Source organism: Lates calcarifer, linkage group LG12, assembly GCF_001640805.2.
Source record: "Lates calcarifer isolate ASB-BC8 linkage group LG12, TLL_Latcal_v3, whole genome shotgun sequence".
In the NCBI taxonomy this organism is placed as follows: domain Eukaryota; kingdom Metazoa; phylum Chordata; class Actinopteri; family Centropomidae; genus Lates; species Lates calcarifer.
The window spans coordinates 2,228,461-2,247,214 of NC_066844.1; the positions used below are offsets into that span (position 1 = coordinate 2,228,461).

Sequence of the window (18,754 nt, forward strand, 5' to 3'; positions counted from 1 at the left end):
GCAGAGGAAGCACTAATAACACTTTATTTTTTATGCATTTTTCACAGCGTTCAAAAAGAATAACACAAATTAATTAGATTTATTTGATACATCTTCCCAGCCCTATATAACCCAGAGGAATTACATTACAGCCACTGTGTGTTCAGTTGTGTCTCTGTGCAGACTGCACAAACAGAAAATGGAACAAAAAGTAATTCTGCCACTTTCTACACTTTTCATTCGTTTGCTGTTTTAATAGTTGTAGTAATTGGCTGTCAGGTTTATCAAGGTTTGTGCCATGGATTAGTCTCTCTCCCTGTCTCTCTTTCACAGTTGGTAGTTCTCATCATATGAACATTTGAAAAGGGAAAATAAACCAAGTACACACACACACACACACACACCACACACCACACACATATATATATATATACACAGTCACAGTCACAGATCCAGGCTCAGTCCTAATGAGACAGTGAAAAACGCTGACACAAGGTGGGGGACCCAATAATATTTGTGCGGATGGCCCCTCGCAGGGCAAATAACCTTTTTGTGTTATTGCATTCTCACCCAGTCACCAGCTGTCTTCACAGGACATTGCTGTCAAAGCAGATTTCTTTTGGTATGCGGGTACACTCCTCACTGTATTAAAGTTGAGCTGCTTTTTGCACTGCATTAGCATACAGGGCTGGTATGCATGAGACGAGAGGGATTTTATCACAGAAGAGGAGAAAATATGTTGTGTTTGGGGGTATTAGGAGAGGGGAGCAGAGGGGAGAGATGAAAGGAGAGAAGGAGGGAAGAGAGGACAACGGAGTGAGGTGAAGATAAAACTTAAATTATCTGCTGTAGGGAAATTGGGCTATTGTACCAGAAAACAGTAGAGCAAACGGAATATGAATAAGAATGAGGCGAGAGGGGTGCTACATGGATAATTTTGACATCGGGAAATTATTATCACATTCATTTTTAAGACATTAGTAAAATTACAAATCTGTATCTGTGTCTGCCTTTAACCTGTCATTTATTTGTAGAACTTATTTGAGAGGAAACTGTAAAGGCTGTTTCATGGTAGACGTGTTTTACAAAACTTCAAGTAAAAACCTTTGATACATTGGTGACAGTAAGAAAAGTGGTTTATTATATCATTATCAGGATCACTATGAGCCTGTTTGCATTTCACTAAATATATTTCTGTTAACGCTCACGTTTAGTTTTTTGCGGTTTGGCTTTTCCTACTGCTGATACAAATCTGAGTGGGTCCTTCTCAGGCTGGTCTCATGATATATCATACGGATAAGGCCAAGTCATTTCACACCACATTTTTAACCCCTAACCCAAACCACAAAGGCTTAAAATAACACACAAAACGCTTAAAATACTTGCAAGTGACACACGAAAAGTATTGAAAGTGGCAGTTTTTTTTTGAATGCACTCCCATGAGATTGCATTGCTATACCCCAGTCCAGAAGCTGGCAGTAATGTACCTGACACTGTCTTTTAAAATGCTTTAAAAAAGCCAGAAGAAATAGTTAAGCTAGCAACTGTCATACTAACAAAAGCACATGAGTGAGTCATCCATGGATTATTTGCGAGACTATTATGTTTTGTTCACAATCTCGAGCACTCATTGATGATCCCCTATTAGAAACATACGTAACAATCTTCGAAACCTCTTCCTTCTTCACCACTTCATCACTTTAATGTGACAGAGCCAATTTCAGTTTCACTTGAGCCTGCCATTATAACAAGGAGAAGATGGCATAAGTGGCTCCCTCCATGGGCCGCTCAGTGACGTACATAGATACACTTGGGAGTACAGTAGGTGTGAAGAGGCTAATGCATTTACACCTTTTTAACATCCAGCACATCTCAAACCACGTCCCATCACGTTAATTGGTTTACAGTCCTTATGTAGTGCTTGGTTGTGTTTACACTTTTTTGATATCTGATAGAAATCTGGTCGGCCAATAGATACAATAACTAGCAGGCCATCCTTGGAACTACCCTACCAGAGTAAATAGGTGGCAGAGTTTATGCTACAACCACTCCAAGTGACACACACACACACACACATACACATAAAAAAATACCTCAAATAAGCTATGAAAACATAAATTGATTTGGGAAAAGACAGCAGAGAAAAGTCCCATAAGGGAAATGGGAGGAAAGTAGAGCTGAGGAGGTGAGACAAGAAGAGAAGTGAGCGTGGGGTGTGGGAGAAACCAAAGGAATAGAAAGAAAAGGGCAGGAGAGGGGAGGCATATCATGTCATCTGCTCAGTGAGTATGAAGGGAGGTGGAGGAGAGATCTCCTCAGCGGGAGAGTTTCCACTAATGGCCACAAGCTTCGACCATCAGGACTCTGATATCCAGAAAACTGTTGCACACACACACACACACACACACACACAAAGGAAACACTGACGTGCGTGCGCACTAATTAGCTGCTGAAAGCCTATGACGATCACTTGTAGGCGAGCAGACACACACACTCACACACACAGACGTTCACATACACCAGCTAGCTGCAGGTCCCGTAGATTAATGTGTGTAGGCTAGCTGTGATATCTATTGTGGATTATTGAACAGGCTTAGCCAGCATATAATATGTCACAGTCGGTCTCCCAGCAATCTCCCCCAGTTTTATCTTATTGTGTGTGTGCGCCTGTGTCTATCTTACATGTCATTTATTTATAGACGCCTAGCGGTGTGGGTGTGTATGTGAGGGATGGAGTGTATCTGCGGGGACGTAGTAGCCATCAGTCACTGTTTAAGAAAGCAAGCCCTGATGGTGAATCACATTTATAAGCAATGATATAGTATCTGCTCAGCTCTACTCTAACTGTTCTATATGTTCCCTTTTTCACTCTGTTGACCTTATTCCCACGGTGGCCATTTTGAACTGGCAAAAGCAATCTGATCAAGCACTGTGATGGGTTTGGGTGTAGCAGGGAAGTTCACCAACTGAAGCTTAAAAAAAAGTACATGGTGCACAGCAGTGCCTTTTCTTTCTGCAACTCTAAACAACATTACGTTGGCACTGAATACAAACGCTGTCATTTTTTGCTGGTTACATTGGTGGTTATGTGCTCTCTGGTTGACACAAGCTGGCCTAAGCGAGTGGTATACTTTCCCCATCTGCGAGTTCACAAGGGCCAGCGTGACATGAACTTCATCATCAGAGAATGTGAATTTGATTTCATTTTTAGAATTAAATGGGGGAAAATGCTAACTTCTCTCTCATGCTCTGTTCCCCTCCAGTGGCTCGTTCCATTTGGTTTTAACATACAAGCTACAAAATCATTCACATGTATTGACCCACAATCAAAGTATGCCAGTTTTGAGTGCACAATCATTGAGACGGAACCACTTTTATGTTTCATAATTCAATATTGGTAGCATTGATGGTGCCATTAGTATTATTGGATTGTTCTTCATGCTGTTGAATATGGAGTATTGATCTTCCTTTGTGTATGTTTTCATTGTTAATTGTGTCCTGTGCTGATTGATTGTTGTTTTTTTAGATGAGGTCACTGACCTGTCCTCTCTCCTCTGGTTTCTCCCTGTTGTCCTTCACCTGATTTCTACTTTATGCTCTGTCTCTGCTGTCATTATATCATCTCCAACTCTGTCTGTCCTCTGAATTTTATTGTCATTTTCTCTCTTATTCCCTTCATCACCTCCTGCTTCCTCCTCCCCCGTTACCTTCCCTTTCTGTCCCACACTTCTTTTTCACCTCACCTCTCCCTCTCCCCGCACATTGTGTTCCCCTTATTTTCACATCATCTACTCTTTTACTTCTCCTCTCCTCGACCTTTTTTACATCTCTCCTTCCCACTGTCTCATCCCCAGCCTCCCCCTCTAGCTGCTCCTTCTCTGTGCAGGGAAGCAAGACGCTGCAGAGCAAATCCCTGCTGAATTCCTACTACTCAGGTACACACTGTAACACACACAGACACACACACACATAGTGTTTCTAGATGCTTTGGACAGTGATTGCAGAATCTTTCGAATTGCCTGCAGCTATAATTGCAACTGGACAAACTATCTTTATGCATGACGCTGTGTAGAAACGGTTTTTGTTTAAAGTTGCCAGTTCAGGTTGATCAGATGATTTTTGCATATTAGCCAGGTAACGTTTCAAAGATATTACTACTGAAAGAACAGTAGTTCAGTTCCTTTTTCAGGTTATCACTTGGAGAAATGGTAATCGTCCTTAGCTCTCTGCACAGCAGGAAAGCAGCAATTTTTCAAAACGAGGGACTGATTTAGAACAACATTATGTAACTATTTTACCTTAAAGTAGCAGAAACAGTTTCAGAATCATTTTGATGGAACACTGACTTGTAACAGGGAGAATCCAGGCATCTGTCATTTCCACTGTGCCGCAAACACCTGTTCATACTCTGCGTAATTTTGATGAGCAGGTACATGTCACAGTCGTAACTGTTTCAGACTTTGTGTTTCCCTGTGTGTGTCATGTTGACTCTGTGTGCAGTGTCCAAAGAGCCAGTTCCAGCCACAACTTCTATAGGTGAGTAAAACAATTTGTCTCACTTTAATTTCCTAACAGATCATCTGTTGTATATTTTTTCATTTGTTTGTGTATGTATGTATGATGTGTGTTTGAGCATGTGAGGCAACTAAAACAAAATCTGCTCATCGAGGCATTCAGATGGTGCATACAATGTCAGAAATACACACAGTATGCAGTCACACCCACACACACACACACACACACACACACACACACAGAGTTTAAACATGGACAGAATGAAATGTCAAAACCATTTTCCAGTACCTTCTTTCTGTCTTTCCCTCTCCATTTTTCCTCCCTCTCCCCCCTTCTGTTGGCCAGATTGACCAGTTCTTTGCCAAGGTTGGCTCTGGCCCCTGCCAACGTGTGACGTGTGTGAGAATGTGGGTGTGTATGTGCGTATGTGTGTATGTGAAATGTTTGCACAAGTAGACCACTTCACACCCTCTCACGCACATACATACACACACGTGAACACTTAGAGCTATAAGTACTGTCGTGACATTTGTCTGCCAGTCTCCTTTTATGAGAGTGTTTCTGTTTTATGTGATAATACTTATCAGCCAGCTGCTAGCTCGTCATCTTCCTGCCACACCTCCTCTCATCCATCCTCCTTTCTTCTTCTCCTCTTTTTTCTCTTCAATTTTTCTCTGCTGTGCTCTGTCCTACCTTTCCCCTCACCCTGTCATATCTACCCTCATATCATCCCCTCTCCTTTTACTCTGCTTTTTCTTTTTTTCTTTTACTTCTTCCTTCTTTTATTTTATTCCTCACTTTTTTCACCTCTACTCTCACTTTTATTGTTACACATATTATTAATACGACCAGGCCCAAATGGTTAGTTCTTTTTCAGTTTTTTCCTTGATTAAGTTTTCCTCCTCTTCTCTATCATCTTATTGTCTCTCCTTTTCTCTGCACTCTTCATTTATTTTCTATAATTTTCTATGCTTCTCATCAGTTTCGCTCTCATCCTTTCTTTACTTCAACTTCATTGCATCCCTTCGGTTCCTCTGACTTCACTCACTCTCCTCTCCTCTCCAGGTAGGAAGGAAGCAAAATATTATCTTTTCCTAAAACATGGTTGTTAACCAGCTGAATCACTGTTATACCTGCTGAGCCCATGTGTTAACTTCCCAGGAATCACACAGTCAGAGAAAAAAGACAGGCAGACATTCAGGGAGAGGCAGACAGACACCTGCTTAGTGTCTTATCTGCCCTAGAAAATCAGACTGACCAAAGAATGAGTAGGAAAAAACAAAAAACAAAACAAAACAAAACAAAACAAACAAACAAACAAACAAAAAAAAAAAAAAAAATATATATATATATATATATATATACAATATTCCAGCGTCACATGTTTAAGCTGCTGCAAGAAACACAACTTGCCACACAGATTTCTGTGCCATTCGCTGATGCACATCAAGGCATGATGAAGCAGAATGCAAAAAATCGCTTGAGCGATTTGTGCAATGGCACAATTTTGCTGTCATACATCTTTATAGAATGACATTAGCGTTTTGTTGAACCATCTGTTCTCCCTACAGTTAGAGAGACAAGAGATGTAAAACAAAACTAAAGCAAAAGCAAAACCTGGTATTTGCAACAAATACATAAAATATAGAAAATAGACTATGTACGATGGAACAAATGTGGCAATGATAATCATTAATCCATCGTTCTATATGTCTATCTATCCTTGTATCTTCTGTTTATACATTTCTTGACCTCTGCTCCATCCCTCCACTCACCCATCCATCAATCCCTCCCTCATGCCACTGCTCGAGTTTTCCATGCACCCAGTCATCCCTTCCTTCTTTCATTCATCAGTCATCTCTCCATTCACTCATTCTTCACTCTCTTGTTCTTCTATCCACCCTCTTGTTAGTCATTTCTTTCTGCTTTTTCTTTGCATCTATCCGATTATCACCCCGTCTCCTTCTTTTGCCCCACCATCTTCCCTTCTTTCTCTTTAGCTCTTAACTTATTCAATTACTCTGCAACTGTCCACACCCATTTCTTCTTCTCTAGTTTAAGTGATTCAATTATCCCTCCTTCCAACTATTCTCTCACCCATCCATCCAGTTGTAAATACAATACATTACTCCCTTTCTAAATCCCACTACGACACTTCCCTATTCCTCCTTGAATACCTCCCCTTTTCCTGCTTCCATCCTCTCATCTCTCCCTGCCTCCATCCATCCATCCATCCGTATACATCATATGGCAGGTGCAGTTATATGCTGTTTGCACATCATGCTGAGCACTGCAATTATTATATTGATTGAAACAGTAAATTAGTGGATGGAGGACCTGAAAATTGACCACCAAGCACGTTCATCATCATCATCATTATTATCCACAGCCAGAGGAATGTAATACCAATGTACAGTAAAATGGAAGAGAGAAGATGACACAGGAATGAAAAGAGTTGGAAAGTGTAAGATAGGAAAAGAGAGGTGGAGGGAGGGAGAAAAATAAATATGTTAAAGTGGAAAATGAAGCAGAAAATATTTGCTAGTTCCTTAACAACATTTTTTATAACTATCTGTTTGTTTGTTTGCCAGTTTAATCCAAGTTGAGATGTGATGCTGATGTGTTCAAGATGTTTTCATCTGACCAAAAACACTAATGGAATATAATATGACATGAGGATGATAGAGGATGATAGAATTGAATTTCTAACTGTAGTGGTCAGAACGCTGTCTTTTAATATTTTTGTTAGTTGAATGTGAGCAGCATTTCATTAATTGTATTCCTTTAATTATTTTGAGTCTATCACTTTAATACCCCAGCTATCTAATTAAAGAGACCAACCTTAGTTGATTCTTTTTTATAAAAATGCCCAAAATTTAAATCATAAGCAGAACATCCTCTGTTTTGCCACAAGCTGTTTTGTTTTGCCTCAAGACAGCCACTGTCAAAACATATGACAAAACATATTCTCAGGCATGAAAAAAGATACCTAACTATTTCAGCAGATGGCTCTTATGATTGTGGTTCTGTGAAAAAAGACAAATAGTACACTGAAATGTGACCATCCGGAGTAGAATTTTATATACTGTTAGAATCATCTGATCATAGATATTAAAAAAAAAAAAGTGGAAAAAACACATTACCACTTTGATGACTATATTTTAGCTGGCCTCCAAGGGCAGCTGAATTTCATCATGGGTAGAAAACATTTCATTTTTAAAGCAAAATCCAACATTTAGACATGTTCCAGTACCTTCCAGGCTTTTGAAAATAGATAATGGTACCTGGAGCCTGAATTGTGCCGGTGAAGATCGTTTTTCAATAGCTTGAGGAGAGAGGGAGAGCTGAGAGAGAGATGAGAGAGAGAAAAGAAAGTTATTACGACAGCAGAGAAAGAGACCTACAGATTGAGGGATCAGGAAGAAGGAGCTTGAGTAAATCTAGTATGCAATGCAGAGGGGGTTTAGCTCTGTGTGTGTGTGTGTGTTTGTGTTTTCTTTTGGTCCAGCCATATAGCTTTCACCATAACTCAGGTGTTTTCTTGGCTGTGGAAATGACACACACACACACACACACACACACACACACACACACGCTCTCTCTCTCAAAATCTTGCTTATACAAGCACCCATACAGAAAGAAACACTTATGCAAATAGTATAGCACACAGAGGTATAGAAATATGCATAAAGAGACAAGGACACATCGGAAAGTTACAAATATGCACAGAAGTACACACTCACACATATCCATAGGCACATAAACCCGCAGTGTTAACACTGATGTAAGATAAATCCACTGGATCAGTAGAAAGCCACCACAGCATAGCGTGCATTTCATGTGCAAACACGTTTTCGTCTAAAAATCAATTTCCCAGACACTGATGTATGTTAAAAGGTTGTGCAGCACTGTTCTCTGTCAGTTCACAAAGCAAGCGTCAGCCTTTTGTGCCCGGCCAAGGACAGCCCTTCACTGCTGTTAGCAAAGAAGTCATGTTTCACCATGGATCAGAGGCTTTTTGTGGTTAATTAGGTACACTCACTTTCACAAATACAGTGATACACACACACACAGTCCCATGCAAAGGCATCCCAGCGACCTAGAAGCCCAAGAACAAAACTCAACAACTAAATTAGGAACTGAAATTCCCCTTTGCACATTAGCTGTTTCAAGGGCATGTAAAAAGCATGAAGCTAAAACAGACCAGTAATGGATCCAGTTTAGCAGTCTTGAGAGTCATCTTGTTCTTTCTAAACCCTCTGATGTGCATGGATATTGTACTCTAAGGTAAAGTAGAATGGGATTATTCATTCATGTATTTGACTTTAGTGTTTAACCACACTAAAAACAGCTCTGTTTGTATAGACAGTTGCAGAAAATTTGGCTAAAGTATAGGATACTCCTCTTTTAATTGTTATCTTATCTTTTTGTGCAGATTAGAGCCAAATGTCAGTGAAACGTGAATCAGGTGACTGTTTGTTAAAGTATGGATGTGGAGTTGCACATTTGAAGTAAAAGAAGAGCTCCCTGCCAGCAGACCTCAGTGATGTAACATTTTGCTTTGTGATGTATCGTTTTGTGGATATTTTTAAGATGTGCTGTTCTTGAAGCACTTTATCAACAACTGCGCTTCTGCACAGTGGAAGTGGAAGACAGTCCAGAGTCTCCTCCTGTGCAGAGAGCTCATAATTTCTATCTACAGCCCTGCTTGTATTGGAAGTAGTTTTTCCACAGCATTACTGAAGGGCAATTATTTTCCCCAGTCCAGTTCAGCATAGCATTAGGCTGCATGTAAGGTGATTATGGCTAATGGTAGTCATTTTGTTTGGCCATAATGTGGCAGGGCTGGGTAATTGAAGGTGAGAGCAGGGTTGAGAGATAGTAATTCTTAACCTTTATGTGCTCGGGGGAAGATTGAGCCTCTGTGCTCTTTTCTAGCCACATCTTGACTACCTGCTTACACAGTTTATATTCATATGTAGTGGTCTCTTAGTTGTATTTCCTTTGACAAGTCCTCCTCTGGTCTGTCTGTGACAAACTGTCTTCACATCTGGGTTGGTCTCTTTTCTAATATAAAGCTACGTTCAGATTTATTGAACAGCCATTAAGGATGAAGGCCGACCTGTGTTCCAGCACTCAGAAAGTTAGATCAGTACATCCTGACTTGAGATGACAGGTTAGGTTTACTATTTACTGTTTCATATAAAGTTGTTTCCTCAGTGTCCATTGCATGTACACTTTCTGTTGGTACCACATTGTGCGACTGACAGCTATCTGTTTGAAATATCAATTTCCTGCTTGCTATGGCGTAAACTACAGTGTCTTTTTTAGAGGGAGTAATAGATGAGTGAATGAGTGATTTAGGACACAGCCCAGGAATATAAAATGCACTACTATCACTGGAGGATTTCCCCCCATAAAAACAACTACATGATTCTAGTTATTTGGAACAGCTTTTATGTTTTTTCACAGAAGCAAAACAGACATTCATTTCTATGAAAATATTGCAAATTATGACTTTAATCCCTCATGTCTCTGTTAATTATCTTCATGCATCAGGCAGTAGTTGCCGAGACTGAGCAGCTGGAGGCAAACAGTGCCTCCCTACCCAATGAGGATATGAAGTTAATCCTCCTTTCTTAGCAGAAAGAAATAGGCTAGGTCTCTATCTATTTGTAAGTCTTTCTGTCCACCAGTCTTTTTCTCTCTCTGGTCTTAACTTGCAAGATAAGGCTCAATTTTTGTTAAATAAGAAACTCTCCCGTGGAGCAGATTTGTCTTACTGCTGTGTAGCTGCTTGGTGACTTCACAGATCACTGTGTAAGTAACTCATGCACAAACAGACACCCACCTACACACACCCAGATATCTCTGTTCGACTCTGGTGCCTGTAAGTTTCAAAGGAAGTGGCTTTTTTCCCGCGTACACACACTTGTAGCCATTACACATGCATGCAGACAACCCCTGCACCAACACACTCGGGGCTGGACTTAGTGAGTCAGTGATTTCTCTCCTCTTCTCAGGAGAAGGGAGGTGAAATGAGGTAAATTGCTGGGATACTGTCTAGACCAGCTGATCTCTGTGACCCGGAGTCCAGATATATATTCTGCGGCGTCGTTCTCCTCCATTTATCGCTGCTTTCCTCCTCTGCTCTGTTCCTCTGCCTTCCCTTTGCCTCTTCTGTCTTTGTGTCTTTGTTTTGTCTTACATTCCATCTGTCCTTTCCTCTGGCTTTCCCAATTTAAATTAAATTTTTAAATCATGCAAGCTGAATTTGCAAACAAATTCAGAACACTGCAAAGTAATTAAGTACACAGTGTTTATCTTAGAAGTCTATTGGAGATCTCTCTCTTTGTTTCACAGACTTTACCTTCATCATTTTATCCTTTCTTTACTCTTATTTACTCTTCCTGAATCCATTCTCCTATCCTCTTTAAGCTTCACCCTCCCTTTTTGTTCTTGATATTTGTCCCGTCCCTCTTCATCTTTCATAAAGTCTGGAAAAAAGCCTTGTGTAGAATAAAGAAGACCTCATGCCTGAAGATGTTAAACCCTGCTCACATCACTCTTTCATTCATAAAGAAAACTTGCACTTAAGTTGAGCTCTAGTTGCATGAAATAGACTGTATATTAAATCCCTGAAAATCAATAACCTCAATGGTATTATCTTTCAATATGCTACTTGTAATGGAGGCATGATGAGGCTATACTGACAGTTCTGCATCTGTTTTTCTCATGAAATGCCTCATACTGTCATGTATAGCTTTAGTTTTTTGTGTTCTGAGTTGTGTTCTGCATGCAAACTAAACAAAGTACAAGATAAAATTGAAAAAGTGAATGAATGAGATTATTTTGGATGTAAGTACTCTCCTGTGCCCATGATGTTAAATCAAGTCCTTTTTCCCTACCTGCATCCCCTGTTGGGCTCAAGGAGCTTTTTATTTCCTTCTCATTTTCCTCCCTTTCATCTGATTTCCATCCACATTTCCTTCACTCTCTTGCTTCCCTTTCTCTCCCTTCTGCTCCGGACAACAGCTCGGCTGCACTTGTATTTTTCATCTTTTATGCTAGCAGCTCACTGTTCCACTACAGGCTGTAATGTGTTTCAAATACCAGAGTGATTTTTCATCCATACCGAAGACAATTCCACTGGCCTGGCTCTGCAGCAGTAAAATGAAGCTGAACCTGACCTTGTGCTTCAGAGAAAGACAGAAAGAGAGAGAGATGAACTTACCAGCCACAGCATTTACACATTTTTTGTAAATGCTTCCTGCTAAGATTCCTGTCTTTGAGCAGCGTGTGAGTGGACTGATCAACTTAACTTTTAATGTTGAAAGGTTTGCAGAGCGTGTTATCAGAATTGTAAATTTACAGAAGCATGGCTGCTACCGCAGATATTTCTTCATATTAGATGTACTCATGTTGGAGTCCAGCTTAAAGAGTGATTTATGTGTAATATTGTAATTTGCTAGTCCTAGCTAGTGGAGGTAGGTATATGGTAGTTACTTTTACATCAAACATACAGATGGATGACGAAGTAAAAACCAACATAGAGTGTCTTAGTAGGTTGTTGGGCCACCACGACCCACCAGAACAGCTTCAGTGCCCCTTGGCATTGATTCTCCAGGTATCTGAACTCAGCTGGAGGGATTGAACGCCATTCACCAAGATGGTGTTTTGATGATGGTGGTGGAGAGCGCTGTCTAGCACGTCACTCCAAAATCTCCTATAGATATTCAGTTGGGTTGAGATCTGGGTGTGTGAACTGTGAAGGCCATAGCGTATGATTCACATCATTTTCATCAAACTCATCAAACCATTCAGTGACCGTATGAATGAGAGTGTTGTCATCCTGTTTGTCCACTCAGTTTTCAGGTTTTTCCTTTAATTTGTAAGTCGTCTGTGTGTATTTACCCTTAAAGACATAACACAGCACCGTAGATGTTGTTGATTATCAGTAAAACTAGATACAGTGTGTTTGATTTCTACTGCTTTTATCCAAGTATTTAGATGATAAGGGTTAAATTTTAATAATACCATGTGTAGTGTTTAGTATAATTTCAATTTCACTTTCAATTATAGTTTGACTATTCAGGATCTAATTATGTGTGTGCATGCAGCGTGTGTGTGCGTGTGTGTGTGGGTGTGCTGGCTGATGCATTCTGTAATGAATAAGACCAGAGTGTGTAGATGATGCAAATGTAGACATTCAGTTGCTAGTGTAATGAAGTAATTTCTTTGGTATGATTGGATTTAACAGTAATTGCCAGTTGGGGTGTCAAGGATGTCAGTAAATTTTGCTGGATTACACCACAGCTACAGAAAACACTCACTTCTAATTGGCTGGCAGCTGTCCATTAAAATCATATGAAATTACATCTAGAACAAAGTTCAGTTTTGCCATGTTATTTTGTATATGAGGACATCTTTTTTTTAAATCATTGGCTGCATAGCACAGTAGATGAAATTAGAAAAATAAATAATAAAACATTGGGGCTTTAGGGTTGATTCAAAACTAAAACTACATGCTGATTCACAGGCCTGCAAAGACTGTCACAAAAAACATGCTTAATAGTATTTGTATTAATCATGCAGGTAAGTACAACATAATGTGAAGGCTACAAAGCTTCACAAGAGCATTTAGCCTCTAACTGATAGTGTAGAGGGAGTTAAGAGTTAACACAAGGATATTGTGTTGTGATGAATCGAAGTCATCTATCGACTTAGTCTTAATAAAGTCACAGGGTGGGAGGAGGGAACTTTATATAGCACACTGCCAAGCATGAAGGACTGCATTTACTGACACACTCACTGACAGCGTAAACAGCCTTCATATATATATATATATATATATATATATATATATATATATATATATATATATATTTAAATATATATACACACACACATGCAAAAAAACTCACAACGCACTTGTCTCTCTCTCAATCAATGACTCTCTCTTACATTGTCAAACACACACTAGCTGCACACACTCAACACTCTTTGTATGTCTCACACACACACACACACACACACACACACACACACACACACACACACACACACAACCAACCCTGTGACTGCGGGGTCAATAAATCTCCCCATTAGCATTGAGATGTCTTCATCACAGTCAGTGTTGTGGAGCTGCTGCTACGACTCCATTTCATGCCTGGCTTAATGCATATTTGACCTTGGTGAGCTTAACACACACACACTCAGGGAGAGAGAGGGAGAGAGAGAGAGACACACACACACACACATATCTACACGGTAGCCCACATACTGACAGGTAAGCATGCGCATTAGCACACACTTGTATTAGTGCAGGAACACACATCCATTTACATTTCATGTATGAACGTGCACACAAAGGACACATACCTGTGATCTTGGGGGAAGCTGCCAGGAATGATTTAGGGTCTCGGTGACAAAGGAAATGCTCGTGTGTGCATGCACATGTGTCTGTAATAGTCTGTTATATGTGTATGTGTGACTGACTGCTGTGGCCTGTGTTTATGATCTATGTCTGTTTGAGTTTGTTGTATTTTTGTATGATTCTGGGTGTTCATGTTCAGGAATATGATATTTTTTTCCACGTGTATGCTGTAGTAAAAAGTCACTTGGGCACAACTGAATACAGATACTGTGCAAACACATTAATCATAGAAAAAAATAAGTTAAAAGTGGGATGAGAGGAGGAGAAAGGAAGACAGAAGAGAAGGGCCAGAAAGGCGAGCTAAGGCACTGTGTCTCCCGCTGGTATTCACAGAATATCTTTGAAAATGTCAGTGAGTTTGAAAAATGCTTTTGGGAGGTTAGGAATCAACAGGGAAGTTAACAAACAAGTGGTTTTCAGCTCAGCTGGAGTGTAAACCTGACTGTGTCCCTGTTTAGAGAAACAACATTAACCAAGTAAAGGAAACAGTGGAGCTTAGCCATGAAGTCAGTTTTTATTAGCAAATGTGTGTTGAAGGAAACATTACACCAGCTGAATAATGTAAATGAAAATGTTTTCTGTTAACATTTTGTTTGTTTTCCACAATATTTACTCCTGACAAAAGCATTAACGGTTTCTATAGTTTTATGTTGAGTTATATTAACTCTTGGTAAAGTTTAGAGAAAGTTCATACATGGTTTTGGCTAAATGTTGAGTCAGTGCTGAATTGAAGCACAGGACGGACATGCAAACGTTTTTTATATTTATCAGAACCCCCAAATTTTCTTTACACAGACTTTACACAGAGTAGCCCAAACTTAACCACATATAAGACATGAACCGCTCTCTCCAGTTTCAAATCCCCACACTTTACACTTCCAAACATCCACCCTGGTCTCAGTGCAGTCGTGTCCATAAAGATGGATGTCAAACTTGATAATGTGTCTTCTAAAATCTATTTGACAAAGCAAATTACTAGTAGGAGATCGGGTTGCATCCAGAGTGTTAAAGGAGGATGAGAAGAGTTAATAAAGATTTATGTGATAAGATAAAGTGCTGGAGTAAATTCTCAGCTGAACTACTCTGGGGAGACAGGAGGAGGAGTGAACAGTACAACCCGGTTCTGTTCCAGTGGGCACACAGTTGGTGTTTGTCCTGACCTCTGCCCACCTCTCCTTTTCTCCTCAACTCTTTACACCTGTCTTTCCTTCACCTTTCCCCTCCATCTGTCTCCTCTCCCATCGCTCTCAACTGTCCTCTTTTCTTTTTCCTTCCTTCTATTCCTCACAACCCCCCTGCCCTCTTTTCCTTCTCCTCCCTCCTCCTTTTTCTCACCTTCCTCCACATCATTGCTTCTACTCTTACCTTTTCTTTTATTTTCCTTTTATCTTGCTTCCTTTCTTTCACTGTTCTTCTACCCTCTTCTCCCTGTTCTCTCTCATCTTTCCTCCTCTCCCCTTTTATCAGCTCCTCTCCTTTCATCTCCCTTCTTCTCCTCTCCTTTTCTCACCATCTTGTTCTGTCTTTCAGTGTTTTATCACTTCTTAATCTCACACAACTTGTTAGCTATGTTGAATCACACTTTGTAAGACCACACACACACACACACACACAATACATAACACACACATACACACCCCCAAGTAAGGAGCTGCAGAGTGACCCATGTGGCCGGCTCATTCTTCATTTGTTTAGGGAAGCCAGTGTTTAGATTGGCTTATGGAGAAGCCACTTTAGGCCACTAATGAATCCACAGCCATCATTAACATGCAAATAGCTCCATTAAGAAAACATAGAGTAGTGCAGTTTTATATTACAAACCCTTTTCCTTCCGACACACACACACACTCACTCATACTTCAGTGGGTCTGCTGGTCTGACTGGTTATCAGAGGCCACATTGCCACAGCACTGAACAAAATTGTATTCATTAAAACCACAATGAGAAAATTAAAACATGAGCTATTTCAGATTTCATGACCATTGAATAATATTAAAACTAAAATACACTTATTCCAGCTGTTTAAAACTAATTTACTACATTCCACACTCTTCTTCTCCCACATTTCTTTTACTTGTTGTCTCAGTCAACCCTGTTTTCTCTTTCTCAGTTTGTTTCTACATTTTTATTTGCCTAAAAGAAACATATCTGTGTATTTCTGTCACCCACATTTATTCCATTTATTCCTTCCACCAAAACCCTTCATTACACTATATATTTTGGTGGAGCTCTTGACATGTGACATTCCTTCACCGGTCCCTCCATCCCCTGAACCCTCAATCTATCCCTCCATCTGTCCTGACTAATAAAGCCCATACACTTATCTAATCAATCTGTCCATTCCTTAATTGGAGGAGAGATATTCCAATTAGGTTTCCTATCATACCCACCAATCAGGGCTCTGGGTGTTAAGTGATTAATTTAACTCATCATTTGTCATCGGTGACCAATTTTCTCTCACCTAGTGTGTATCGATACAGTGCAGAATGTATCAGGATTCACATATCTACTGAGTGTGTGTGTGTGTGTGTGTGTGTGTGTGTGGTGGGGTTGTCATAGAGGGGAGGTATGTCGTCATGGTAACATATTCCTCCCTCCCTGTCTCTCTCTCTCTCCATTAACAGACAGTAGCCAGCCATCACTCGCCCAGCCCTCTCTGACCCTGCAGAGTTTTCCCTATGGAGGCTGTGAGTCTGTGGAGCTCTCCTACCAGAGTGGTACGTACACAGATCTTAGGTAGTCAGTCACTTTGTTAAGTGGGTAGTCAATGAGCCAGCCAGTTAGGGAGGTAGTCTGTCACTTAGTTAGTCATTTGGTAAGTTGATTAAGTATTTAGCCAGTAAGCAAGTCAGTTAGCTAGCTCAGTCTATAGTCAGTCAGCCAGTTAGCTATTTGGTTAGTTAACAAGTTAACCAGCAGGATGCCTATCATTTAGTTAATTAGATCGTCAGTTAGCTAGCTAGCTATTCAGTTACTCAGTTTGTTTGTTACTTATTTAGCTAAGCAGCTAGGTAAATGGTCAGTCAGTTAATTAGTTAGTTAGCCTGCCAGTCAGTGTGTAAGTTAGCTTGCTAGCCATTTTGTTAGTTAGTATATTAGTTATTCAGTTACTTCATTAGTCAGTTAGGCGGGCAGGAATATAGTCAGTCTGTTAGACAGTCAATTATTATTCAGTTACTTAGTTCATTAATCATTAACCAGTCAGTCGGTTAGTTATTGCTAGTTGACTCTCACATTAAAGACCCCAAAACATAGTTGGCTTCTCATTTGTTTAGAAAAGTTCATCATTCACAGTCAAAAGCAGTTAAACTTCTGCAAGTGAAATCACGAGCAGGACAGCAGAAAAGTAGCACGAGTGTGTGTGTTGTTGAGCAACTGTGTTTACATATGTATGATACACATTCAAGCTATTGTTAGGGTATTAATTCAAAATAAAGTGGCCTGGAAGGACATATTATTTGGACCAGATGAGAGATCAAATGAGTATTAGTATTAGTCTGCAGAGGATGAAATGCTCTCTCAGTTTATTTCTGTTTCCCTGTATTGTAGCAATACAGCATATGGTTGGTAATCCTTTAGGCTTACCGACTTTGTTAACAAGTCAAGTCACCAGTTCATTGTCTTAATCAATATACAGTACTGTCAGATACTTGGAACAAGTCAGACTTACTCACTTAGCTTAGTAGTCTCTTACACAGAAGTATAAAGATTGAAGTGGTCATGTAAACACAAAGTTAGGAAGTTCATTAGTTCAAAAGAAGAAAAAGAGTTACTTTGGTACTTGGGGCTGGTTTATTGATTTAGCATAAGTTGGTTATTTAGCTTAACAAGGAATTCACAACATGAGAATTGATTAGAACTGCAACTTAGTATAATTATTCTCAAGATCCATCCATCCAGCCACCCACTCTTCCTCCCACATACTTACTGTATCTATCATCCTGTTTATATTCATCTCTCACTCTCTCTTTCTCTGTAAATGTTTCTGTTCCTGCAGGTCAGTTCCAGGCGGGCCAGTTTCAGCCGGCTATTCGAGTTGCAGACCTCCTCCAACACATCACCCAGATGAAATGTGGACAGGGCTATGGTTTCAAGGAGGAATATGAGGTGAATACACACACACACACACACACACACACTGAGGCTTTTAATGAGAACAACAGTAAAACAGGCATCAATCTTTAGATAGACAACATTACAAGCAGCTATTAGTAAGAAGGTCAAAGGTCTGCAGCTACAGCACCCAGATAATAGGCATAATAAAATCTCCCTGTGACCCCAGAATGTATAAATGTAACTGCCAGTAACGCAGTGAGTCAGAGAGAGAATAGTTTTCTATTTTAATAAATACATGGGTAAAGCAAAACCCAGAGCAAACCAGGCAGCATGTCTGGGGTGTATCCTTGCCTCTTGTTAAATGCAAGATGCGATATGCTTTGCCTGCCCCTGTGACCCTGAAGAGAACAGGTATGCTGCAAAAAATGTACAAAGATCAAAAGCAGTTTAGACTGAAAATGTGCTTTAATTGCACCAAAATAAAATGTCAATAGAGTAAATCTGGAACTGGCTCAACTGCTAAGAGGTGGGATATACTTTTGTGTTGAGATGATGTGTCACAAATCAGTCACTTGTATGAGAACATATGTAAAAAGGAAAAGTATTTTTTGTTATGCTTGAGTGTGTCCTGGGGCTCAGATTATCAGTTTTGAATTTAAAATTCAGCCAATTATTCGAAAATTAAATAAATAAATGATGTTTGCATCTCCAGCAGTATAGCTTGGTAATTAGATTCCTTTGTTTTGTGAATGTGGTGTCTACATTTCC

The 18,754-nt window shown here is 39.9% G+C and overlaps 1 protein-coding gene across 8 annotated transcripts in view; it reads left to right on the forward strand.

The window, feature by feature from the left end:
• The window catches only part of ptprt (protein tyrosine phosphatase receptor type T), a 295,874-nt gene that overhangs the window by 229,692 nt on the left and 47,428 nt on the right, over positions 1-18,754 (forward strand). For all 8 annotated transcript variants that reach the window (XM_051074478.1, XM_018702965.2, XM_051074474.1 and 5 more), the window contains 4 exons: positions 3,834-3,914; positions 4,480-4,515; positions 16,555-16,647; positions 17,928-18,037. In XM_051074478.1, the coding sequence (XP_050930435.1) occupies positions 3,834-3,914; positions 4,480-4,515; positions 16,555-16,647; positions 17,928-18,037 (320 nt within the window). The remainder of the gene's footprint in view (positions 1-3,833; positions 3,915-4,479; positions 4,516-16,554; positions 16,648-17,927; positions 18,038-18,754) is intronic.